General features: G+C 38.7%; 1 protein-coding gene across 6 annotated transcripts in view; it reads right to left on the bottom strand.

Annotated features, from left to right (window-relative positions):
* The window catches only part of DYM (dymeclin), a 277,415-nt gene that overhangs the window by 184,319 nt on the left and 66,533 nt on the right, over window positions 1-26,563 (bottom strand). For all 6 annotated transcript variants that reach the window (XM_081148364.1, XM_081148366.1, XM_081148361.1 and 3 more), the window contains 2 exons: window positions 7,614-7,739; window positions 5,521-5,663 (listed from right to left, as the gene is read on the bottom strand). In XM_081148364.1, the coding sequence (XP_081004490.1) occupies window positions 5,521-5,663; window positions 7,614-7,739 (269 nt within the window). The remainder of the gene's footprint in view (window positions 1-5,520; window positions 5,664-7,613; window positions 7,740-26,563) is intronic.

Here is a 26,563-nt window from a genome sequence, read left to right as displayed (position 1 = left end):
GATCAATGATTCTCATCGTTGACGTTTCTGTCTCTCTCCCTCTCCTTTCCTCTCTCTGAAATCAATAAAGATATATTTAAAAAAAAAAAAATTCTCTCTTTGTCTTTAACCTTTGATATTTTAATTATGATGTGTCTTGCTGTGGGCCTCTTTGGGTTCCTCTTGTTTGGGACCCTCTGTGCTTCCTGGACTTGTAAGTCGATTTCTTTCCCCAGGTAGGGGAAGTTTTCTGTCATTATTTTTTCAAATAGATTTTCAATTTCTTAATCTCTTTCTTCCCCTTCTGGCATCCCAATAATACTAATCTTGGGCTTCTTGAAGTTGTCCCAGAGACTCTTTATACTATCTTCATATTTCTGGATCTTTTTTCTTTTTGCTCTTCTGATTGGATGTTTTTTGTTTCCTCGTGTTCCAAATTGCTGATTTGATTCTCAGCATCCTCTACTCTACTGCTGATTCCATGTAAATTATTCTTCATTTCAGTTTGTGTAGCCTTCATTTCAAATTGGTACTTTATTATGTTATCGATTTTCTCAGTTATTTCCCTAACAGTCTGCTTAAACATCCTTATAACCAAAATTCTGAACTCTCTATCTGTTAGCTTGCTTGGATCTATTTCATTTAGTTCCTCTTCTAGAGATTTCTTCTCTTCTTTCCTTTGTGACATGTTTCTTTGCCTCCACATTTTGGCTGCTTCCAGGTGTTTGTTTCTATGTATTAGGTAGACCTGCTATGTCTCCTGGAATCTGTAGAGTGGCTTCGTGTAGTAGGTGTCCTGTAGGGTCCAGTGGCTCAGCCTCCTCAGTCACCTGAGCTGGGCCTTCTAGGTGCTCCCTTGTGTGGGCTGTGTGCACTGTCCTGTTGTAGTTGAGCCTTGGTTGCTGCTGGCGTCCCTGGGAGGAACTGACCCCCAGGCCAATCAGCTGTGAGAACCAGCTGCAACGACAGCCAAAGAGCTGCTGTGCTGGAGACACCCCTATGGATCAGGATTTACTTCAGTGGAGCTTTGGTGTTCACCAAGTGTGCCCCTTGAGTGTGTCACTCGTGGATGTGGTAGGGTTGTAATACAGCATGGTCGAGTCTGACCACCAGGTGCACTGTCTCTGGGGCCTCCCGGGAGGTGCAAAGTCAGCCTTTGCCAGTGCCTTGCCCAGGGCCATCCTGCATGAGCTACACAGCAAACTGTAGTTGGCTGCTACTTGTGCTGGCCTTGGAGGTGCCCAGGAGAGGCCAAGCTATGAGCCAATGCAGGCTGCTGCTAGTGCCAGGCCTGGGGCCACTTATCAAGTCCTATGGACCCCGCTGCTGCTTGTTTGAGAGATTTGAGGAAAGTCCTAAGCATGAGGCTGGAGAGGCCACTTGCACAGAAAAGCCCCTGGAAATGGCCTGGATGAGCTGCAGGTGGGGAGGGGAGGGGCCTCCGGGAATCAAGGGGCGGGGCCAAAGGTGTGAGTCAGGTGCTGGGGATTCAAATATGGGGTCTGCCTGCCAGCTGTGTGCGGGGAGGACTCGCCAAAGAAGCAATGGCCTCCACCAGCTCCTCTGCCTGTGAGAAAGCTGCCCCTCCACCTCTCACCCGGATTTCAGGCAGGTTCGTTCCTCCCCGAGTGTCCCAGGTCCTTTCTGGCTGCTGCTCGGCCCTGGGCTCAGAGGGAGTGCATTCGAGTGAGTCGTGCGCGGGACCTTTAAGAGGAGCTCCTGAGGCTCCAGCAGCTTCCGAGACCCTCAGGGACAGTCCCCGCTGGTTTCACAGCCCGAAGTTGTGGGGATGTCTCTTCCCAACCTGGAGCCCTGTGCTGAGGGCCTGCTGTGGGCCTGGGACCCCTCCCTCCTCCAGGAGACCTCCGCCACCGAGATTCCCTCCCGGGTTTACCCGGCGGCACCGGGTGTGGGCCCGCAGCCGCGTCCCATATTCAGCCCCGATCCACCCTCGTCTGCGCCCCTCCTACCGCTCTCGGTGCTTCTTCAGCTCCCTGGCTGCAGGGCTCCTGAGTGGTGGTGGTTCTGCATCTTAGTTGCAATTTCGATGTGGTTGTGGGAGGCGGCGGGTGCAGCTGTTACCTACACCGCCATCCTGCCTCTCCCAGCCAGTCTAGACTTTTTTGTATTACTTTTATTTTTGGAACTTTTCTATATGTGTGACTTTTATTTCCAAATAAAGTTTTTTAAAAAGAGGAGGAGGGAGATAAGTGGGAAAATAATTAGTAAAATGTTGATAATTCTTGAACATAGGTGTGGGTAGATAGAGGTTCATTGTACCATTTACTCTACTTTTGCACATCTTGAAATTTTCCATAATCAAATGTTAGAAAAGAAAAATAAAGAGCAGACAAAATTATGTATGTAAAGTAGATACTAGCGTGTCTGGCAAACAGAAGGCATTCAAAAAATGACAGACATGTTGCTCTAGCTTTTGGTATTTAATTACATACAAGTATTTATTGAGAGTCCAGATGTAAGACACTGCTGGACACTGTAGTGAACAACCTCAGAGAAGTCAAGCAGCTGCTCGCACACTCAGGAGTCAGGTGGTAACAATGAAAGACAAGACAGTAAAGCTCAGGTAGCAAAGAAACTAAGTTCAAGTGCAAACCAACATCACCTCCTTCCTGTGTGATTTTAGACAAGTAATTTAATAGCTAGGAACATCTCTACATCTATCACATTAAAAAGTAAAACCGTCTATTTTCACAAGGTAGCTATGAGAATAAAGTGAGATGCATGAAAAGTTGCTCTGTAAACTCAGAAGTGTTACAAATATGTTAGCTCTTACTGTATTGTTTGGAGAGCCAATGTAGGGAGATGATGCTTCTACACAGTAATCACAATACAAAACAGAGTAAGTGCCACAGGAAAAGACCAGATCCTGCTAGAAGGGAGAAGAGGAAGTCTTCATGGAGAAGGGAGAACTTGGAATGAACCTAAATGGATGGATGGATACACAGAAAATCAAAGTGATAGAGAAGAGGAAGAAGGATTCTAGGTTAAAGAGATAATGCACAAAAGGCATGAAAAAAAGTATCAGGCATGCAAGATGTAACAAAGTTTTTGCAAGAATCTAGGAAACAAATAATAGAATAACCAGAAATAAATCTGAAAAAATTGACAATAAAATGGAGAAAGCCTTTCCTAACTCCTGTGACGGCCCAGGCATGTGGCTCACTACTCATCTGGACCTAGTTCTAGCACCAGGATTCTCATCTTTCCCTGCCGGAGTCAACAAAACTTCGCTATCCAAAGCTATGAAGTTTTCCAAAATAAGGCATGTGGTTTCAAAGGAAATAATTTCAGCAAAACGCACAATACACACACTGCTATGAAAGAAAATGGTTTCTGTATCCACGAAAAATTCAACCCCAATGAAAATGAATATAATCCAAAGGAGCTTATAATTTGCATCCAGCTTTGCAACATGATTTCTTTTCAGTGAGGAACTTCCAAATCACATTTTCTCAAGCCAATATTAAAGTAAGAAAATTCCATAACTACCAACCAAAAGATCATCCATCAAGTGATCACACAGAACTAAAGTCAATTTTTTTTTTTTTGGTCTATTTAACTGACTTTCCTAAAATGTGGCTTAATTCAAAATTACATACTGTGATCAAGTTTACATTTTATTTTGCCCACAATACATAGCTTTGCTTTTTAGGAGAATGTCCTTTCGTTGTTTTTATAGTCCTTTGAGTCGAATACTGTGAAATGATGATGATTAATTACTCCATTATGATTTACACTTTTGCATAAACTGTTTTGTAAAGATTTAGGAAGAAAGCTATATAAAATGTACTGTGACTATAGCAGACTATTTTAATGCCCTTAACTGAATATTAAATTTTAAAATAGTGGGGGGAAAGACCATAGAATCACTGAAAGTTATATGGAAATAATCTCAGAGATCATCTGTTCCAACCTTCTCATTCAAAAGACAAGGAACCTGGGAGGTAGGGAAATTAAGGAACTTCCTTCCAATATACTAACTAGGTGGGAGCAGATCTAAATTTTAGAAGTCAAGTTTTTTGACATAAGCTGCTGATGACACCATGTGCCATCCTGGACTTTATTCTGATGACACATAACTAAGAAAAACCAAAACCACACACAAATCTATGTTTACTTAAAAAACACACACATACACACACACAAAAAAAAAAACCTGCAAAGTTTTGCCATTGTTTTGAAGAAAGCAGGTAATGAATGACCTTATACTTTCTCCTCCCAAAAATCTCCAACCATATTGGAGTATTGCAAAACACTTATCTTTTAAATACCTATACCAGTTTGATAATAAAAAAAAAAAGGCAAATACTACTGGATTCATGAAGCCTTCCCACGGGACGCAAAAAGTCATTCCTATGCTGCCTTCGTGGCCATGAATGAGCAAGCTGTGTACAGCCTCCACACCTGAAACAAGGAGGGCAGTGGGTAGGAGTAACTCAGAGAATGAAACTCTGCAGGTCTGGCATTCTAGACAGCCCACTCAGCACCAAAGACAAAGCCATGAGTGATCACAAATATAATTCAACTCACAACTAAAAGAAATCAAAGGAAGGCAAACCTAGAAAGCTTGGTTCACAGATCAATTCCTAACATCAACAGAGAGGTCTTTTAATACAAAGAGGTCCCCATGACTCATTATCTAATAAGTTACCACACATTTTCATATGAAACTGATGTTCCTCCTTGAGTGTGGGGAGGATGCTACAGCCATAATTCAGTTGTCAAACTCAGCTCCATTTAAAATTCCGTCAAACAGCCGAATTCTGCACTAATTAGGTAGAACATATAGCAAGAACACCTGAGTAGACCTTACAACTACCAAAGTGTCAGTCTACTTTTTGTTTCTCCTCAGAATAAAGAAAAAGTCCAGTTTATATGATCTTTCGCACCAAAAAAGGGGAGGGCCAAAGGTACTCTGTACTTCTAGAGTCTTTAGGTCTGATCACTGCCAAGCAGAAATGAGACTTTACATGGTGGGGGAAGAAGTTTCTTCAGTTAACAAAATTTGCTTCTAATCTCATAAAACTCACCTTTGTGCCACTTTTGAATTTATAACAAAACTCTTCAAAATATATTAATTGGTCATTAACAAATGAATCATTGAATATAATATGAAAACTATACCCAATTAGTCACATAAAATCCTAACCAATAAAGTCCCTAAAATAGAATGATTTCCTTATAAAACACAAGCAGTAAAAAGTTTCCAAGAGCTTAACTGAATTTATATCATACAGCTAGAACTCATGTAATATGCATATTTATTTATAAACATTCTTCTTGAAAAATGGCACCTTTTAGGTAAACAATCTATCCATTATTTGTATATATTTCGAAGCATAAATCACTGCACCGAATGCAAAAATTAATATTTTAAATTACTTTCAGTATGTCACATTTAGACAGCTACAGAGATCCAATATAACTGTGAGTAGTAGCAGCATAGGGCACAGAATTATTTATGACTAATTAAACAAAAATCTATGTAATAAAGCACTAAAAAAATCAGAGAGGGCTTACTTGCTACTCCTGACGCAAGTCCATAGAGCAGTCCTCCCCCATCCGATTGCTGAGGGAGAACATGCGCTCCTGGAGGCGGTGGTTTTTCTTGTCTGATAAAGTTATACAATAAGGTTTTCACAAGTTTGCTGGTGTATGGAAGACTACAAAGAAAGAAAAAAGAAGAAAGTCAAACTCATACTTATGGGAGTCACCCGATTTTATATAATGATAATCTATGTAATCTATTAATACAAAAGGATTAGCATAGTTCAAAGAAGTCTAGCATTGTCTTCTAATAGTGAAGACCATGGGGACTGAGATCAGACTAGACGCTTAATTCCAGCTTTCCTCCTTCCTACGCCATAAGTCAGGGGTGGGAAACGTCTGGCCTGTGGGCCATATACAGCCAGTGAAATCATTTGTTCTGGCCCTGCCAAGGCAACTGCAGTTCAAGTCATCACATTAGGAGTGAGTTAATTAAATGTTTTAGCAAATATAGCAGGCTAATTTTTAAGCTGATAATTTTGTATGGCCCAGGAATGAAGTTAAAAATATCCAAAGGGCCCTTGGCAGAAAAAAGGTTCCCCGCCCCTGCCATAAGTCATTGGTCAAATCACTTCCACTCTTGAACTTACTTTATTTGTAATCTGTATAACAGGTGAGATATTATAAATTCAGTGTATAATACAGTACCTGGCACTTGAAGGGAGGTAGTAATATAGAATTAGTAGGGAAAAGCAAGAATTAAAAGGCAATAAAAGACTATACTTTTTTAAGTATGAAATTATTCAATTTGTGCATGCACATAACAAATATGTCAGTATGTATACAGATTTTTTTAAATGTTAATACTTTGCTTTTAAGTAATGGGATGAGAAGAAGGAAGAGAAAATAGGTGAAAAGGAATGTATGTCCACAAATTGGTGATACATCAGTTCCCGCAATCCAGAGAAAACTTCTTAACAGACTCTTGAGCCAAAGCTCAGGCCTTTTCCCTATTATCAGTAAAGAAAATGAAGGCAGTAAGAAAGACGAAGGTCCCTGAGAACTTTAATTAAAACTACTTTATTTGTCTTTGTCTTAAATTCCAAAACTCCATGAAGACTGTGCCAATAGAAGGGGTGTGTGTGTCTGTGTGTCTATGTGTATTTAATTTATCTATTCCCATCCCTACTCACTAAAAGATTATAAGCTTCTGCTCAGAGTACAGCCCCATATCCTAATAGCCTGGCACGTGGTTAGCACACAATAAAGATTTGTTAACTAAATTAAAATAGGAATAGTCAGTTAAGAGGATGTTGAAGTAGCCCAAACTTATGGCAATGGGGCACAGATTACAGTAGGTTATGTGGAACTGTTGAAAAGGGGAAGATACAAAAATAATTTCAATGAACAAATATTATTGGATGACTGCTTAGACATAGAGAATGATAGAAAAGAAGAAAGATGACTTCAAAGTTTCAATTCTACAAAGAAACCGCTAAAGAAGGTAATGGAGCTAGGAATAAAGGGGGCAGGAAGAAGGGATAGTTTGGACAAAAAGCAAAATTTGTTTCCTTATGTGTTGGGTTTGAAGTGCTGACAGCACAACCAGAAGAATGTCTGGTTGGAGATCTAGAACAATACTAAGGTAAGAGGCCCTAGCCAGGTAGCTCAGTTGGTTAGAGTGTAATCCCAATTAGCTAAGGTTGCAGGTTCGATCCCTGGTCAGGGCACATGCAAGAATCAACAAATGAACTCATAAGTAAGTGCAACAAATTGATGTTTCTCTCTCTCTCTCAAATCAATCAAAAAAAATTTTTTTAAATACTAAGAGGACAAGACCAAAAATATAGATTTATACAAAAAATTAGATGAACATATTTTTTGTTGTTTACTTTTTAAATTTTCAATTATAGCTGGCATTCGACTTTATTTTATATTAGTTTCAGGTGTATGGCATAGTGCTTAGACAATTATGTAACTTATAAAGTGATCGCCCCGATAATTCAAGTACCCACCCAGCTCTATATATAGTTATTACAATATTATTGATCATATTCCTTATGCTTTACTTTACATCCCGTGACTATTCTGTTAAAAACCTAGACAAATTTAAAACAGAAACATACCATCGACCGCGCATCAAATACTTGTGACTGATGCTCTGTCGCAAAACTTCCTTGTGGAAGAGTTGGCAGGAAAGAAAAACAACCATTGTTGATATAGCTTCTACTGATATTTCATATGTAATGTCTCTGGAGAAACAGAAAACAAAACAAATAACGATCAGTTTGGAACAGTAAGATATTGCTCTTTTCTGAATAAACTATATATTTAAAAACTCAAATCTAAATATTCATCATGTTTCTAGGTTATAAAAAACACACTAATATTTTTAACATAAAAATTAAGTTAAGAAAAAATATGAAACCATTTCCTAGTCATTAGCTCTTGTACTTGGGTCAGGTATCCCATTACTTAACTATTTTCTCGTTCGCGTCTCCTACTGAATGACAAGCCTATTTATTAGTGTATAATGGAAACAATTACCAGCAGTACTATGCTTTAAAAATCCACTCGAAAGTGCCTATGTTCATTCCTGTTTAGTTAGAATACAGAAACATTCAGATTGTAAAACTGAAGAGAAAGAAAACTGTCTTTTCAAGTTGACAGTCACTTTACAATGAGAACAATGGTATATCCTAGACCGACCGTCTTTCTCTAGGGTTCACATTCTCAAGACCAACTCTGCATGTTCAGCAAAGTATGAACAGTAAACAAATTACTCCTGTTTTATTATGCATATTTCTTTTATGCCCTCCCAAGATCATTATCCCCTTTTAGAAACAAATCTTATTGTGTCTCAGCCTTCTGGCTAAGATCAAGTGTAGAAGCAAATCTTAGATCCAATAAAAAAGAAATGAAATTTTGGCTGAGAAGGGAGCACAAACAGAAATAAATGCATCAAGAAATCTTCAGTTATTGCAAAAATTTGAACAGTAATATGTTAGACCAGGAAAGTGGGAATCTCAACACAGCAAAAAGGGTAATAACTCCAAAAGAATATAACAATATTTTTATAGAACTGAAATATTCATGGAAAACCTAAAGAAAAAATACTTACAATCTACTTAAATGAAATTCATTAAACAAATTAAAGATGACTTGATTCTAGAACTAGGCAAGCTTAAAATTCTACCAGATATTTTAAGGAGTTATTGTTGACAGAAATATCTTTTCAATACAAAGTATACAAAACACATGAGGCCTAGTCAATTGATCTAATGCCATGCAATACAGCTGTAGTAATAAAAACAATATAAAAAAATAAACCAATGGAAACCAATTAAGAACTGAATGTATAGTTCAGACTTGTGTATATATGGAAAAAATATATAATAAAGATAGACCCAGAAAACAATAGAGAGAAAAAATTGTACAGAAGATGATGCTAGGAAAAACTGGCTCATTTCATAAAGAAAAATGATGATGGCTCCCTATTTTACAACATATCAAAGACCTACTAAAGATGAATTAAAGACTTGGATGTGAATGGTAAAGCTAAAGTTAATAGAAGAAAATGTACAATGATATGTTTGTAACATAAGCACAAGAAAGGACTTCTTAAATAAAAGTCTAAGAGCACGAACCATAAAGCCAAAAAACAAAGGCACTTAATTACATCAAAATTAAGAATTATTGCTCAACAAATGAAACTTTGGACAAAGTTGACAGGCAGATGATAGACTGGAAGAACAACAAAAAACTACTATCTAGAATGTTACAAGCAATCTCTGCAAATGTCAAGAAAAAGGCAAGAACTCCACTAGAAAAAGAGAGTGAAAGATATAAAGTCAATTTAAAACAATATATTGTTTTATGCCCTAGAAAAGGTAAAGCAGTGGCAGACATATAATATATAAACCCTCATGTACTGCTGATGGGAATATTAACCAGTCAGGTCATTTTAGAAAACCACCTATGACCCAGTCTATGTATATACACCAAAGAAAATTTCACAGAAATATGTCTCAGGACTGTGAAAGATACCCTCTAAATGAGTCCAAAAATCCCTGCTTCCTGATATTCATGCCCTTGTGTAGTTTCCTCCCCTTGAGTGTAGGCTGGATCTAGTGACTCCCTTCTAACAAAGAGAATACAGTAGAAATGATAAGATGCCACTTCTGAGATAGATAATAGCTTACAAAAAGGTGACGGTTTGTGTTGGACATGCTCTCGCTCTTCTATTTGCTTTATCTGAGGGAAGCCAGCTGCCTTGTGAGCTAACATATGGAGAAATCCACCTGGCAGAGAATTAAGGAGGCCTCCAGTCAACAGCCAGTGAAGAAGTGAGGCCCTTGGTCCAACAACCCTAGAGGGGTTATTAATTCTATCAACAGCCAAGTGAGAAATCTAGGAAGCAGTTCCTCCCTAGTTGAGGCTTCAGATGAGATCACAGCCCCAGTGATAAGTTCAACTACAACGTCATGAGACACCTGAGTCAGAAGCACCAAGCTATGCTGTACCCAGATTCCTGATTCTAAAAAACTGTGAAACAATGTTGTTAAACAGCTAAGTTTTAGGGGAATTTATTATGCAGGAATAGATAATATAAAGACATTCCTTATTTGTGGTGTTGCAAAGACAGGCAATCCAGGTGTCCATCACTGCAGAACGGGTTACATAAAATGTGGTGGATGCATACAATGGAGCAGTTTTAACAGCAACACACTAGTTGTTCATTTAGGCAGGGGTAACTCTTAAAAGTTCTGAGAGGAAAAACTAAAAAACTGAGTAAGTTCTGTAACACAATTCTATTTATGTACATTAAAAACATATGTACACAGCACTGGCTGGTGTTGCTCAGTGGATGGAGTATCACCCTGCACACTGAAGGGTCTTGGGTTCGATTCCCAGTCAAGGGCATGTACCTGGGTTGCAGGTTCGATCCCCAGCCCCACTGGGCACATGTGGGAGGCAACCAATTGATGTGTATCTCTCAAATTGAGATTTCTCTCTCTCTCTGTCCCCCTCCCTCCCTTCCACTCTCTCCAAAAAAAAAAAAAAAAATCAATGAAAAAATATTCTTGGGCGAGGATTAACAACAAAAATAAAAATATGTACACACAGGAATAACATTTTATACTTGAACATACACATATAAAAATGCATGCATTAAAATGACTGTTTATGGGAAAGTATCTAGTAGAACTTAACATAATAGTAGGTACTTAACAAATATTAAATGGAATGAATGAACCATCTATAATTCTATATTTAACAAGTTATCTGCTTTGAGAAGTTGGATTATGTTTCATTAGGGTGTTGTTGTTTTTTACACATTGTTGCCATTTGCAAATCATCACAAACTTAGTAGCTTACAACAGCACAAATTTGTTGTCATACAGTTCTGGGGTTGCAGTACAGGTTTCAAGGGGGTTAAAATCAAGGTTATCAGCAAGCTGCTTTCCATTCTGGAGGCTCAGGAAAGAATCCATTTCTTGTTGGTTTGGATTGTGCCCAGGATTTAGCTCCTCTGGGCTGTAAAACACAGGTCCCCATTTTCTTGCTGGCTGTACGCTGAGGACACTTCCCAGCTTCTAGAGGTCACCTCATTCTTTGACTCATGGATCCCTTCATCTTAAAGCCAATTATCGCTTTGAATGACTCCTCATATTGCATCTCTCTGGCCAACACTTTTGGTTTTCTCTCCTACCTTTAAGGACTCATGTGATAGACTGGGCCCACTAGGAAAATAAAGAACAGTCTCCACATCAAAGGTCCTTAACTTGAACCACATCTACATCTGGTAGAAGAGGTTTCCTTCTGTTCCTACTTTGCTAAGACTTTTTTTTCATGAATGAATGTCGAATTTGGTCAAATGCTTTTTCCACATTTACTGAGACATAGGCCTTTCTCATTTATTTTGTCAACATGGCATATTATATTGATTGATTTTCAAGTGTTAATAATATTGCATTCCTGAGATAAGCCCCATTTGGTTATGATGTGTTATCCTTTTCACACACTGTTAGATGCAATTTGCTAATTTTTTTTAATTTATCGATTGATTTAGAGAGAGAGAGTAAAGGAGGGAGGGAAGGAGGGAGAGAGAACCATTGGTTTGCTGTTCCACTTATTTGTACATTCATTGGTTGTTTCTTGTATGTGCCCTTAAGAGGATTGAACCTGAAACCTTGGCATATCAGGATGATGCTCTAACCAACTGAGCTACCCAGCCAGGGCAATTTGCTAATTTCTTAAAAAAGATTTTTCTGCTTTCTTCTGATATAATGTCATTGTTGGGCTTTTAGCATCAGGGTTATGCTGGCCTTGTAAAACACGTTATCCCATCTGCTTTTGAAACACTTTATTGAAATAGGTACTTTATGATATAATATTGCGCAAAGTTAGCAAAATAGTATGTACCATATGAATGAATATACATGCAGATGCTAATATGCAAAAAATACAAACAGCAACCCTGGGAGATGAGATTATAGGTAACTATTTTTATTATTTTTAATTTAAAATTTTTAATTGAATTTATTGGGGTGACATTGGTTAATAAAATTATATATGTTCCAGGTGTACAATTCTGTAATATATCATCTGTATATGGTATTGTGTGTTCACCTCTCCAAGTCAAGTCTCTTTCAATCACCATTTATCCCCTCCATCCCCTTTTTCTTCTGGTAATCGCCATACTGTTGTCTGTGTCTATATTTAATTTAAATTTTTAAAATAGGAAGGCATAAAGAATATGAGTGAGAGAAACATTTGCTTCAAACTGGTTGTGTCTACTGGGAAATTTCCTGGGAAAAAAAAAATCATAAGAAATGATCTAAGGATAATAGCTAATCTCATTTTGACCACATATATTTTATGAAGACTTTTATGTTTTTGGATTTTTGAACAGTATAAATGTATCATCTATTTGAAAATTAAGTTAATCGGGAACTAAAAATAGAGGATAGTCATAAAATTGAACCTTTATTGATTAAAATCTGATGACATATTGAAGTAAGAGCAAACAAAAAACTGAATCACATTGTGGTATGCTGTAGAAGTCATCGACCCAAAATTAGAAAACCTAGGACCTGCTTCTAAGTTCCCTATTAAACTCATCCTGTTCTCTTCAACAAACAACTATCTCTGGGTCTCAGTTTTCCTATTTGTAAATAAGTACATTAGACTAAATTATCTCTAATGTCATTTCTTGCTATAAATTTCTATAATGCTCAAAAAAAGAAATTCAAGGCAATGCTGGGTTCCTATAAAAACAAAATTTTAAATATATTAATTGGGCTATCTTAAGTGCCAAATAATCAGGGAAAAGAGCCAGGGAGACCAATACTTGAAAGAAACCAAAGTTCTACCATGCTGAGTGTGGTGGTTTTTAAAAGATGAAAAATGTTTTAGGCCAACAGATCTTTCTTGTTTTAATGTCCTTGTATAATCTTCAGAAGATTTTCATTACACAATCACCAAAACAAAGTCAACTTTAAAAAGCCAAAGTGTTGCTTTGGCTGCCATATTATCCCAAGAACTTTCCACCATCTGGCTGAAAATGTCCTAGAACAAACTACTGTTGGAGCAAGTTATTAATTTCATGTGAAGAAAAAAAAGAAAGGCGCCATGACCTTGCACTGCTCTGCTAGGGCAGAGTGGAACATTTGGATAAAGACAAAAGTCTTCATTAAATGGGTGTTAGTGTTGGCTAAGGGCAATGTCAATGAATACAGAGGAAAAAAACATCCTCCTCTGACTTACTACTGGATAAGAAACCGGACAGTACTGTAAATGGAATATAAGTTTAACAAAAACAACTAACAAGTACAAAGGATTAAGACCAAAATTTAGAAATATCACTGTCATGCCAACAATGGAGAGCCTAAAAGTAAAATATAAGGAAAGATTAAAAAGTGTTATAATATATTACAAATGCTGTCAATAGTAGTGATGGCTAGTTTTAAAAGTCAAGAAAATCTCAGCCCTGCAAGTGTTGGCTCAGTGATTGAGTGTCGACTTATGGACCAGGCGGTCACAGTTGGATTCCCAGTCAGGACACATGCCTGGGTTTCGGGCTCAATGCCCAGCGGGGGGCATACAGGAGGCAGCCAATCAATGATTCTCTCTCATCACTGATGTTTCTATCTCTCTCTCTGCCTTCCTCTCCCTGAAATTAATAAAAACACATTTTTTTAAAAAGTCAATAAAATCAAAGACAAGGTAATATTCCTCATTTATATTAAGTCTAATCAGTGGAACCAACAGTGCCTGGAGTTAGGACTCAAAAAACGTGGATGCTTGTCTCAGAACTGTCACTTGTTACCTTTCTCAGCCACCTTACCTGTGAACTTCATCATTTGTAAAATTAAGGGGGTGGATGAAATAAACCCAAATATCCATTTCATGTTTTCATGGTTTCTCAAAGAACTAAGAAAAGAGCTAGAAATAACTTCTAAATATATGAAAAGATGTTCAACCTCACTTGTAATGAGAAAATGCATACAAAAATCACAATGTGATTTCCATTTTTAACTTACAAAAAATTTATAATAATAATATTCCCAAGGTTCTATAAAATGGATTTGGTGGAACTATAATAGGTATAATCTCTGTAGGAGGCAAATTTTTTTTACCAAATTTTTCTCAAATTTGGGGATGTACACACTTTCAACTCTAGATTTATATGACGACTATACATGTATATATGCATAAAGCGAATTTATGTGTATGTGGTACATACAGAAAATGGAATATTATTCGGTGCTAAAAAGAAATGAGCTATTAAGCCATGAACATGGAGGAACCTTAAATATATATTTAATACTAAAAGAATGAAGACAATCTGAAAAGGCTATGTACTATATAATTCTAACTATATGACACTCTAGAAAAGGCAAAACTATGGAAACAGTAAAAGAATCAGTGGTAGTCAGGAGTTGGAGCAGGTAAAAGGGAAGAATAGGTAGAGCACAGGATTTCCAGGGGGGTGAAACTACTCTTATGACACTACAATTGTGAATACATATCATTATACATTTGTAACACCCACAGAATTTACAACATTATTCACAGATGACTTAATATTGTACATAGAAAACCCTAAAGACTCCACCAAAATACTACTAGACATAATAAATGAATTCAGCAAAGTAGTAGGTTACGAAATTAACATCCAGAAATCTATGGCATTTTTATACACCAATAATGAACTCTCAGAAAGACAAAATAAAAAACAATTCCATTATCCACTGCTACAAAAAAATAAGTAGGAATAAACTTAACCAAGGAGGTAAAAGACCTGTACTTGGAAAACTATAGGGCATTGAAAAAAGAAACAGAGGAAGATATAAACAAGTGGAAGAATATACTGTGTTCATGGACTGGAAGAATTAACATCATTAAAATGTCCATAAACCCAAAGCAATCTATAGATCAGTGCAATTCCTATTAAAATACCAACAGCATATTTCACAGATCTAAAACAAATATTCCAAAAATTTATATGGAACCAAAAAAGAGCCAGAATAGCCGCAGCAATCTTGGGGAAAGAAAAACAAAGTTGGAGGGATCACAATACCGGATATATCAAACTATACTACAAAGCCACTGTAATCAAAAGTCTGTTACTGACACAAGAACAGGCATATAAAGCAATGGAGCAGAACAGAGACCCCGGAAATAGACCTATGCCATTAGAGTCAATTAATGTCTGACAAAGGAGGCAAGAGCGCACAATGAAGTAAAGACAGTCTCTTCAATAAATGGTGCTGAGAAAATTGGACAGGTACATGCAAAAAAATGAAACTAGACTACCAACTGACACCATATGTAAGAATAAACTCAAAATGGATAAAAACTTAAATGTAAGTTGCAAAACCATAAAAATCCTAGAAGAAAACATATACAGTAAAATCTCAGGCCTCTCACGTAGCAGAATTTTCGCCAATACATCTCCTAGGGCACGGGTGGGGAACATTCAGCTGAGGGCCATATACCGTCCTTGAAATCATTTTGTCTGGCCCTGCTAAGGCCTCACCAAAGAAAAGCAGTTCCAGCCATCACTTTAGGGGTGAGTTAATTAAATGTTTGATTAAATAAAGCAGGCTAATTTTTAAGTTGATAATTTTTTATGGCCCACGAATAATGTTATAAATATCCAAATGGTCCTTGGCAGAAAAAATGTTCCCCACCCCTGTCCTAGGACAAGAGAAACAAAGGAAAAAATAAACAAATGGGACTACATCAAATTATAAAGCTTCTGCACAGCAAAAAAAACCACCAGCAAAATGAAAAGGGAACCTACTGTATGGGAGAACATATTCACCAATTACACATCTAATAAGGGGTTAATTTCCAAAATACATAAAGAACTCATCCAACAAAAGGAGGATAAGCAATCCAATTAAAAAATGGGCAAAGGACCTGAATAGACACATCTCCAAAGAATACATACAGATGAGGAAGAGATATGAAAAAACGCTCAGCATCACTAATCATCAGAGAGATGCAAATTAAAACAACAATGAGGTATCACCTCACACCTGTCAGAATGGCTGCCATCAATAAACCAACAAACAAGTCCTGGTGAGGGTGTGGAGAAAGGGGAACCCTAGTACACTGCAGGTGGGAATGCAGACTGGTGCAGCCACTATGGAAAACAGTATACTTTCCCCAAAAAATTAAAACTGTAACTGCCATTTGACCCAGCAATCCGACTTCTAGGAATACATGCTAAGAATCACGAAACACCAATCAGAAAGAATATACGCACCCCTATGTTCATAGCAGCATTATTTATAATAGCTAAGATCAGGAAACAGCCCAAGTACTCATCAGTAGATGGGTGGATAAAAAAAGCTGTGGTACATTTACATCATGGAATACTATGCAGCTGTAAAAAAAAAAAAAAAGAAGAAGAAGAACGATATCTTACCCTTTGTTAGAGAATGAATGGGCCTGGATAGTATTATGCTAAGCGAAATAAGCCAGTGAGAAAAAGACAAATATCACATGATATCACTTATATGTGGAATCTAATGAAAAAATAAACTGATGAACAAAATAGGTAAGGGGCATGGATGCATTTCAGAAAGAAGAGGGATTGGGGGATGGGAAGAGATTAACCAAAGAACTTATATATATATGCACTGCCCATGGACACAGACAATAGTGTGGTGAAGGCCTGAGGTAGGGCAGGGGCTGGGTGGAGGGGGGCAAAGAGGTGGGGAAATGGGGGACATCTGTAATATGGTCAACAATAAAAAAATTTTTTATAAAGATACAGTAGTTGAGAGAAACTGGCTAAAGGGTAAAAATAAATAAATAAATAGATAGATAGATAAATAAATAAAATAAAATAAAAGTTAGGATCATTCAAAAAACAACTAACTGATGAATGCATAAATAAGTGGAACAACAAATCACTTTTTTTCTCTGTCTCTAAAAAATCAATTTTTTTTAAAAAGGAATCAACCAATGAATGTATAAATAAGTGGAATAACAAATCAATGTTTCTCTTCCTTCCCCCTCCTCTAAAATTCAATAAATAAAAAATTTTCACAAAAGAATATACAACACTAAAATAAAACCATAATTTACACTATGCCTGTGGGTGATAATGATGTGTCAATGTAGGTTCATTAACTCTACCAAATGTACCACTGAGGTGTAGGGTGTTCATAGTGAGGGAGGTTATACGTGTATGAGGTCAGAGGGCATATGGGAACTCTGTACTTTTTTTCTGCTCAATTTTGCTCTGAACCTAAAACTGCTCTGAAATATAAAGCCTATTAATTTAAAAAAAAAAAATAGTGTTATAGCCTGGCTAGCGTGGCTCAGTGGTTGACCATCAACGTATAATCTAGGAATGGTGGTTCGATTTCTGGTCAGGGCGTGCAGGAGGAGGCCAATCAATGACTCTCTCATCATTGATGTTTTTATCTCTCTCCCTTACCCCCTGTGAAATCAATAAAGACATATTTTTAAAATATTTTTAAAACAGTGTTATATTATTTGGAAATAAAGAGGTAGAATAATAGTAAAGGTTTATATAAACCACCAGAATAGCTAAAAATTAAAAATTATTGTCTCTGGGGAGGAAAGGAATGAAAGGAATAAAAGGAATAGGACAAAGAACATTTGTTCTCATCATAAGCCCTCTGTGCTATTTGATTTTTTTTCAAACCATGTGCACACATATATTAATTTAAAACAACTGCGTCAGCAGCAATGGCTAGTATTAAATATCCAAGTGTAATGCAATCTGAATTATGCTTGAAAAGAAACTACTTCGTAAAAAATTAATTTACATAGGTGGCACAAAAAAGATAAAAGGGAAAAAAAATCAACCATCTGTTGGTAGAATTAAAATTCAGTTAATGTCAAACCACTTCATCATATGTTGCTATACATGTATTAATAATAGTAAAAGAATCCCTGATGAACATAGATACTAAAATCCTCACTAAAATACTAGCAAACTGGATCCAGCAATGCATTAAAAAGATCATACATCATGACCAAGTGGGATTTATTCCAGGGATACAAGGCTGGTACAACATCCGCAAATCAATAAATGTGATACATCACATAAACAAATTGAAGGACAAAAATCATATGATCATATCAATAGACACAGAAAAAGCATTCGACAAAATCCAGCACCCATTTCTGATAAAAACTCTCAGCAAAGTGGGAATAGAGGGATCATACCTCAACATAATAAAGGCCATATATGACAGACCTACAGCCACCATCATACTCAATGGGAAAAAACTAAAACCATTTCCATTAAAAACCGGAACAAGACAGGGATGTCCACTTTCACCACTCTTATTCAACATAGTACTGGAAGTCCTCACCATAGCAATCAGACAGGAAGAAAACATAAAAGGTATCCAAATTGGAAAGGAGGAAGTAAAACTGTCATTATTTGCAGATGACATGATATTGTACACAGAAAACCCTAAAGACTCCATCAAAGTACTACTAGATTTGATAAACGAATTTGGCAACGTAGCTGGATACAAAATAAACATCCGGAAATCAATGGCATTCTTATACACCAACAATGAACTTTCAGAGATAGAAACTAAAAAAGCAATACCATTTACCATTGCAACTAAAAAAATAAGATACCTAGGAATAAACTTAACCAAGGATGTAAAAGACCTGTACTCAGTAAACTACGTGACACTGAAAAAAGAAACAGAGGAAGATTTAAACAAGTGGAAGAAGGTACCATGCTCATGGATTGAAAGAATTAATATCATTAAAATGTCTATACTACCCAAAGCAATTTATAAATTTAATGCAATTCCTATGAAAATACCAACAGCATATTTCACAGACCTAGAACAAACATTTCGAAAATGTATACGGAACCAAAAAAGACCCCGAATAGCTGCAGCCATCTTGAGAAAAAAGAACAGAGTGGGAGGGATCACCTTACCAGACTTCAAACTGTATTACAAAGCCACTGTAATCAAAACGGCATATTTTTAAAATATTTTTAAAATAGTGTTATATTATTTGGAAATAAAGAGGTAGAATAATAGTAAAGGTTTATATAAACCACCAGAATAGCTAAAAATTAAAAATTATTGTCTCTGGGGAGGAAAGTATTGGTACAACAGGCATATAGATCAATGGAACAGAATAGAGACCCCAGAAATAGACTCACGCCATTATGGTCAGTTAATATTTGACAAAGGAGGCAAGAGTATCCAATGGAGTAAAGATAGTCTCTTCAATAAGTGGTGCTGGGAAAATTGGACAGATACATGCAAAAGAATGAAACTAGACCACCAACTTTCACCATACACAAAAATAAACTCAAAATGGATAAAAGACTTAAATGTAAGTCACAAAACCATAAAAATCCTGGAAGAAAACATAGGCAGTAAAGTAGTAAACATAGACATCCCACGTAGTGGACTTTTCACTGATACATCTCCTAGGGCAAGAGAAACAAAAGAAAAACATATGGAACTACATCAAACTAAAAAGCTTCTGTACACCAAAAGAAAACAGCCTCAAAATACAAAGGAACCCCACAGTCTGGGAAAACATATTTGCCAAGGATGTATCTGATAAGGGGCTAATTTCCAAAGTGTACAAAGAACTCACAGCACTCAGCAAGAGGAAGACAAACAACCCAATTAAGAAATGGACAGAGGAAAAACAAGATGGCGGCGTAGGAAACAGCTGCACCCGCTGCCTCCCGCAACCACATCAAAATTACAACTAAAATACAGAACCACCATCACTCAGAGCCTCCTGAGATCTGGCTGAACAGAAGCCCTACAACCAGGGAACTGAAGAAGCATCAAGACCGGTAGGAGGGGCGCAGACGAGGGTGGATCGGGGCTGAATCCCAGAGACGAGGCCGCGGGCCCACACCCAGTGCCGGGGTTGAAACCCCGAGGGAATCTCACCGGCGGAGGTCTCCTGGAGGAGGGAGGGGGTCCCAGCCCCACAGCAGGCACCCAGACCAGTGCTCCAGGGCCGGGAAGAGACGTCCCCACAACTCCGGGCTGTGAAACCAGCGGGGACTGTCCCTGAGAGCTGCAGAGGCTGCGAGCCCCAGCAGCTCTTCTTAAAGGGTCCGCCCATGGACTCACTCGGATGCGCTCCCTTGGAGAGCAGCGCCGGGCAGCAGCCTGACAGGACCTGGGACACTCGGGGAGGAACTAACCTGCCTGAAATCTGGGGAGAGGTGGAGGGCGGCTTCCTCCCAGGCAGAAGGGCTGGCAGAGGCTGTTGCTCCTTTGGCGAGTCCTCCCCGCACACAGCCGGCAGGCAGACCCCATATTTGAATCCCCAGCACCTGACTCCCACCGTTGGCCCCACCCCGTGATTCCCCGAGGCCCCGCCCCTCCCCACGATTCCCCGAGGCCCCGCCCCTCCCCACCTGCAGCTCATCCAGGCCATTTCCAGGGGCTTTTCTGTGCAAGTGGCCTCTCCAGCCTCATGCTTAGGACTTTCCTCAAATCTCTCAAACAAGCAGCAGCGGGGTCCATACGACTTGATAAGTGGCCCCAGGCCTGGCACTAGCAGCAGCCTGCATTGGCTCATAACTTGGCCTCTCCTGGGCACCTCCAAGGCCAGCACAAGTAGCAGCCAACTACAGTTTGCTGTGTAGCTCATGCAGGATGGCCCTGGGCAAGGCACTAGCAAAGGCTGACTTTGCACCTCCCGGGAGGCCCCAGAGACAGTGCACCTGGTGGTCAGACTCGACCATGCTGTATTACAACCCTACCACATCCACGAGTGACACACTCAAGGGGCACACTTGGTGAACACCAAAGCTCCACTGAAGTAAATCCTGATCCATAGGGGTGTCTCCAGCACAGCAGCTCTTTGGCTGTCGTTGCAGCTGGTCCTCACAGCTGATTGGCCTGGGGGTCAGTTCCTCCCAGGGACACCAACAGCAACCAAGGCTCAACTACAACAGGACAGTGCACACAGCCCACACAGGGGAGCACCTAGAAGGCCCAGCTCAGGTGACTGGGGAGGCTGAGCCACTGGACCCTACAGGACACCTACTACACAAAGCCACTCTGCCAATTCCAGGAGACATAGCAGGTCTACCTAATACATAGAAACAAACACCTGGAAGCAGCCAAAATGTGGAGGCAAAGAAACATGTCACAAAGGAAAGAAGAGAAGAAATCTCTAGAAGAGGAACTAAATGAAATAGATCCAAGCAAGCTAACAGATAGAGAGTTCAGAATTTTGGTTATAAGGATGTTTAAACAAATGGTTAGGGAAATAACTGAGAAAATTGATAACATAATAAAGCACCAATTTGAAATGAAGGCTACACAAACTGAAATGAAGAATAATTTACATGGAATCAGCAGTAGAGTAGAGGATGCTGAGAATCAAATCAGCAATTTGGAACATGAGGAAACAAAAAACACCCAACCAGAAGAGCAAAAAGAAAAAAGAATCCACAAATATGAAGATAGTATAAGGAGCCTCTGGGACAACTTCAAGAGGTGCAACATTTGTATTACTGGGGTGCCAGAAGGGGATAAAAGAGGCCAAGAAATTGAAAACCTATTTGAAAAAATGACAGAAAACTTCCCCTACCTGGGGATAAAAATCAACTTACAAGTCCAGGAAGCACAGAGGGTCCCAAAGAAGAGGAACCCAAAGAGGCCCAATGCAAGACACATCATAATTAAAATGCCAAAGGTTAAAGACAAAGAGAGAATCTTAAAAGCAGCAAGAGAAAAGCAATTAGTTACCTACAAAGGAGCACCCATACGACTGTCAGCTGATTTCTCAACAGAAACCTTGCAGGCCAGAAGGGAGTGGCAAGAAATATTCAAAGTGATGAAAAACATGGAACTACAACCAAGATTGCTCTACCCAGCAAAGCTATCATTTAGAATTGAAGGTCAGATAAAGAGCTTCACAGATAGGGAAAAGCTAAAGGAATTCATCACCACCAGACCAGCACTACAGGAAATATTGAAGGGTCTTCTTTAAGAAAAAGCTAATGAACAAAAGAATCTGATGAACTAAATAGATCCAGAGACATTAACACATGCAACAGATGATCATATTTCAGAGGAAAGAGGGATTAGGGGGTGGAGGGTGGGAAGAGATTAACCAAAGAAGTTATATGCATATATGCATAACCCATGGACACAGTCAATAACGGGGTAAAGGCCTGGGGAGGGGGTTGGAGCGAAGTGGAGGGGGTCAGTTGCGGGGGAAAATGCTATACCTGTAATACTCTCAACAATAAAGATAAATTTAAAAAGTAAAAAAAAAAAAAAGAAATGGGCAAAGGACTTAAATAGACACTTCTCCAAAGAGGACATACAGATGGCCAAGAGACATATGAGAAAATGCTCAACGTTGCTAATCATCAGAGAGATGCAAATTAAAACCACAATGAGGTATCACTTCACACCTGTCAGAATGGCTGCCATCAACAAATCAACAAATCAACAAACAACATGTGCTGGCGAGAGTGTGGAGAAAGGTGAACCCTAGTACACTGCTGGTGGGAATGCAGACTGGTGCAACCACTATGGAAAACAGTATGGAGGTTCCTCAAAAAATTAGAAATGGAGCTGCCGTATGACCCAGTGATTCCACTCCTAGGAGTGTATCCTAAGAATACTGAAACATTCATCAGAAAGGATATATGCACCCTAAAGTTCATAGCAGCACAGTTTATAATAGCTAAGATCTGGAAACAGCCCAAGTGCCCATCAGTAGATGAGTGGATAAAAAAACTGTGGGACATTTATACCATGGAATACTACGCAGCTAAAGAAGAAGGATCTCGTAACCTTTGGGACAGTATGGATGGACTTGGAGAATATTATGCTAAGTGAAATAAGCCAGGCAGCGAAAGACAAATATCACATGATCTCGCTTATACGTGGAATCTAAAGAACTTAATAAACTGATGAACAGAATAGATTCAATGACATGGAAGCATAGATGAGACTGACGAATGTCAGAGGGATGGAGGAGGGCGGGTGGGTGGACGGGAAGAGAGTAACCAAAGAATTTATATGCATATATGCACAACCCAAGGACACGGACAATGGTGGGGAGAGGGACTGGGGAGGGGGAAGGGACGGGGTGGAACGGGTCATTGGGGAGAAAAAGGGACATCTGTAATATTTTAAACAAAAATAAAATAAAATAAATAATAATAAAAGAAATTAACAAAAGCATTCTGTACCAATCTTGATATTAGAGAAGAAGGGAGAAGGATAGAGAGATAGAAACACTGATGAGAGAGAAACATTGATCAGCTGCCTCCTGCACGCCCCCTACTGGGGATCGAGCCCACAACCCAGGCGTGCACCCTGACTGGGAATCAAACAGATGACCTCTTGGTTCATGGGTTGACGCTCAACAACTGACCCACACAAGCGGGGCACAATTTTGTTTTAAAAGTAAAAATTCTTTGAAGGCAGAGAGAGAATGTCAACATTTTCAGGCTAAGCTACCTAAGAATCCTGCAAGTGAATTTAGGAAAGTCACTTCCTCTCTCTCTACTTCAATGACATATATAAAATGAAAGGGCTAGGATAAGTTTTTTAAAAGCTTAATTCTAGTTCTAAAAATCCAATATTTGTGAGGAAATATGCATATGCAGGCAAAATAGCCAGGACTCAGGACTCTGCTTCTGCTCATCTTCCACACCTAATGCTAGGCTAGAACCTGTCCTCCCAAACAGCCAGACAAACTCCTTGGAGCAGCTTGACACAACAGAAATTGGCTTCAGTTCCCACAAAGATTATTTAGCCTTGTTCTTTTGAATCTCAGACATCCTATATCCTATGACCATTACACTTGTTAATTACCAAGTGTTACTACTTTCTCTTGAGAAGTTTAAAATGTGAAAAATAACTCAGAAGCAAATAAATTCAGTATGTTTGTTGAGTACCTAGTATGTGTAAGATCACACACTATAAATCATTTTAAAAATTTTCACGAAAGCATCTTCAAATATATTTCTTTTGTCCTCAACACTATCCTGAGCAACAGAGTAGAGGAGCAGTGAGAGTGCTAGACAGACCTCATCCCAGGATGAGATGCTCCCTCTCAGCTGCTGGCCCCTCTACTGAAATGAAGGACATGAGTATTAAACTATCAACTTGCCTGGCTGTTCCTTTAATAGCTATGTGAACTAGTCTCTAACCTCATACACTTCAGTTTCCATATCTAAAATTTATTAAACAACTAAACTCAATGTCTTCAAATGTCTTTTCCATGTCACAATCTATGATCTATTAACCCCAATTTTACAATGAGAAATCTGAGGCCTGGAGGGACACTGACGGTTAGTGGTAGAGCTAGGATTCAAACTCTACCTTCTGGATTCAGAATCAGTGGTGTTTTTTGTACTACAGGATATATCCTACACTTCTTGGCAATAGCCAGTTAAGCATTTATAACAATCTGAGCACATATCTTGTAAAACATGCATTTGTGGTGCTGGATATATTTTGCTCAGATTTCTTCAATCAACCAGGTTAAGGTTTACATATTAACATTTTTTAACTGGGATTTTTTTTCCCCCCTGAGGCACCAGAAATCCATTTTCAAGCTAAAAAGCTATTGTGAACTTAACTAAAAAACTGTAATGGTATATGAAAACATTATCATCTTTAATTCAGTGCTTGCAATGTCATAAATACCTAATTCCACCAAAAAGCTATACTAGATGTTTACCTGAGAGCACCTAAAACTTAAATGATGACTTGCTTTAGCCACCCACCCTCTTGAGGCTGCATTTGGAGAAGTATGCGGGTATCAACATGCAGGGCTGTAGAAAGGCATTTCCCCAACAGTTAAGCCCTTCATAGCCAACTGGGGATCTCTCCAGTTCCTTCACTCTTCCAACAACTTGCAGGCTTCAGAAGGAAACTGTTTATGGCTCTTCAGGTTCTTAAACCACGTACTCGGTGTTAGCACCAAAAGTTTTCAATATTTGAATTTTCCACGGTATAACATCTAAGCCAATACCATTAATTTAAGAGTTGAATCAATGTGCATTTGATATCATTTTATTACATTTCAAAAATCCTGGGGGTGAAGTGAATTTTATAAAGATTCTTAATCAGTTTTATCCCTCCCCAAATACTTCCAAAATGTGTTTTAGAGAAATAGCTCTAAAAATTATATTGTTCCTTTATATCCTAATAAACAGAGAACCCTAAATATAATCAAACCTTCACTCCTGCTAAATTCAAGTCTTTACTCCATCAAACAACATAGCTTCTCCCCCTAATTCCCACAGGCTCTCTGCTCTAATCAAAATAGTGCACTGCGCCCTCATCATTCACACCCAAGAGCCCTATCCAGCTCCTTTCTGGCTCCTTAATGACCTAGCCACTGCTAGTCAACACAGCTCCAGATGGCTATAGCATTCATCAACCATTCCTCCTACTAGGCAATCTTTCTACGTATCTATCCATCCCTGAGCTCTTCAAAAGTCACTTGTTTCTTTGCCCAGGGCCTCGTACAGTACAGACACACAGTCTATTCACAATATATGGTGCTTTTTTGTTTTGTTTTGTTTTTTGTTAATCCTCACCAGAGGATATTTTTTCCATTGCTTTTCAGAGAGTGGAAGGGAGGGAAGGAAGGGGGGGGAAAGAGTAAAAGAGAAGAGAGAGGGAGAAACATCGATGTAAAAGAGATACATCGACTGGTTGCCTCCCGCACGCACCCTGACCGGGAGCCAGGAATGAACCCACAACTCGGGTACATGCCTTTGACCAGGAATCAAATTGAACACCCTTTGGTATGTGGACCGACACCATAACCATTGAGCCACACCAGCCAGGGCCACAATATACATTTTTGAGGATGAACTCAATGAAAAAGAAATTATTATACTGTGAAGGAATAATCTGGGGACTACTGAGATATAAGCTGATTGTCTCTAAACTAAATGACCCCACACTAGTCAGCATTCATAACTAATTAATCTACCATTTCCCTTAAACATTGTTAGATGTTATTTCTTCAAGTGTTTCAGCTTCTAGTAGCCCCTTTCTACTACTATTGGCTATAAGACATTGGATTTTCATAATACAATGTACCAACTGCAAAGGACTTTGAGCCAGTACACTTCCAATAGAACATGCTTTAGCACAATGTCGTTCCCATATAGACAAGATGCTGGGAAACAAATAAAATGCTCTAAGCACACTGAATAGGTGTGCCCCTGCTGATTTAACTGATTCAACAAAAACTTTTTTGAGAGTCAGGCTAACCTGAGTACGACTGATACAGCAATGAGCAAAATAAATGCTGGCACAAGAAGAATCTTTGTTTTCATGGAGCTCACATTCTAATTTTATTTGAGAAATACAAGTAACAGAAATCATAGATAATATGAAAAGTAGTGATGAGTATTCAGACAAAAAATAAAGCATGATAAATGGACAGAGAGTGAGACGGGTGCTATTTTAGGGAAGGCAGAGCAACTCTTTCTAAGAAGCAGACCACTAAGCAGAAAGAAGCCTGAAAGGGGTCAGGACATAAGCCATGCAGATATCTGAGGGGAGATACTCAAGAG

The sequence above is a fragment of the Miniopterus schreibersii genome (genome assembly GCF_964146895.1).
Source record: "Miniopterus schreibersii genome assembly, chromosome: 10".
Classification (NCBI taxonomy): Eukaryota; Metazoa; Chordata; class Mammalia; order Chiroptera; family Miniopteridae; genus Miniopterus; species Miniopterus schreibersii.
The sequence above is the reverse complement of the archived record's forward strand: the minus strand, read 5'-3'. Positions and strand labels throughout refer to the sequence as shown.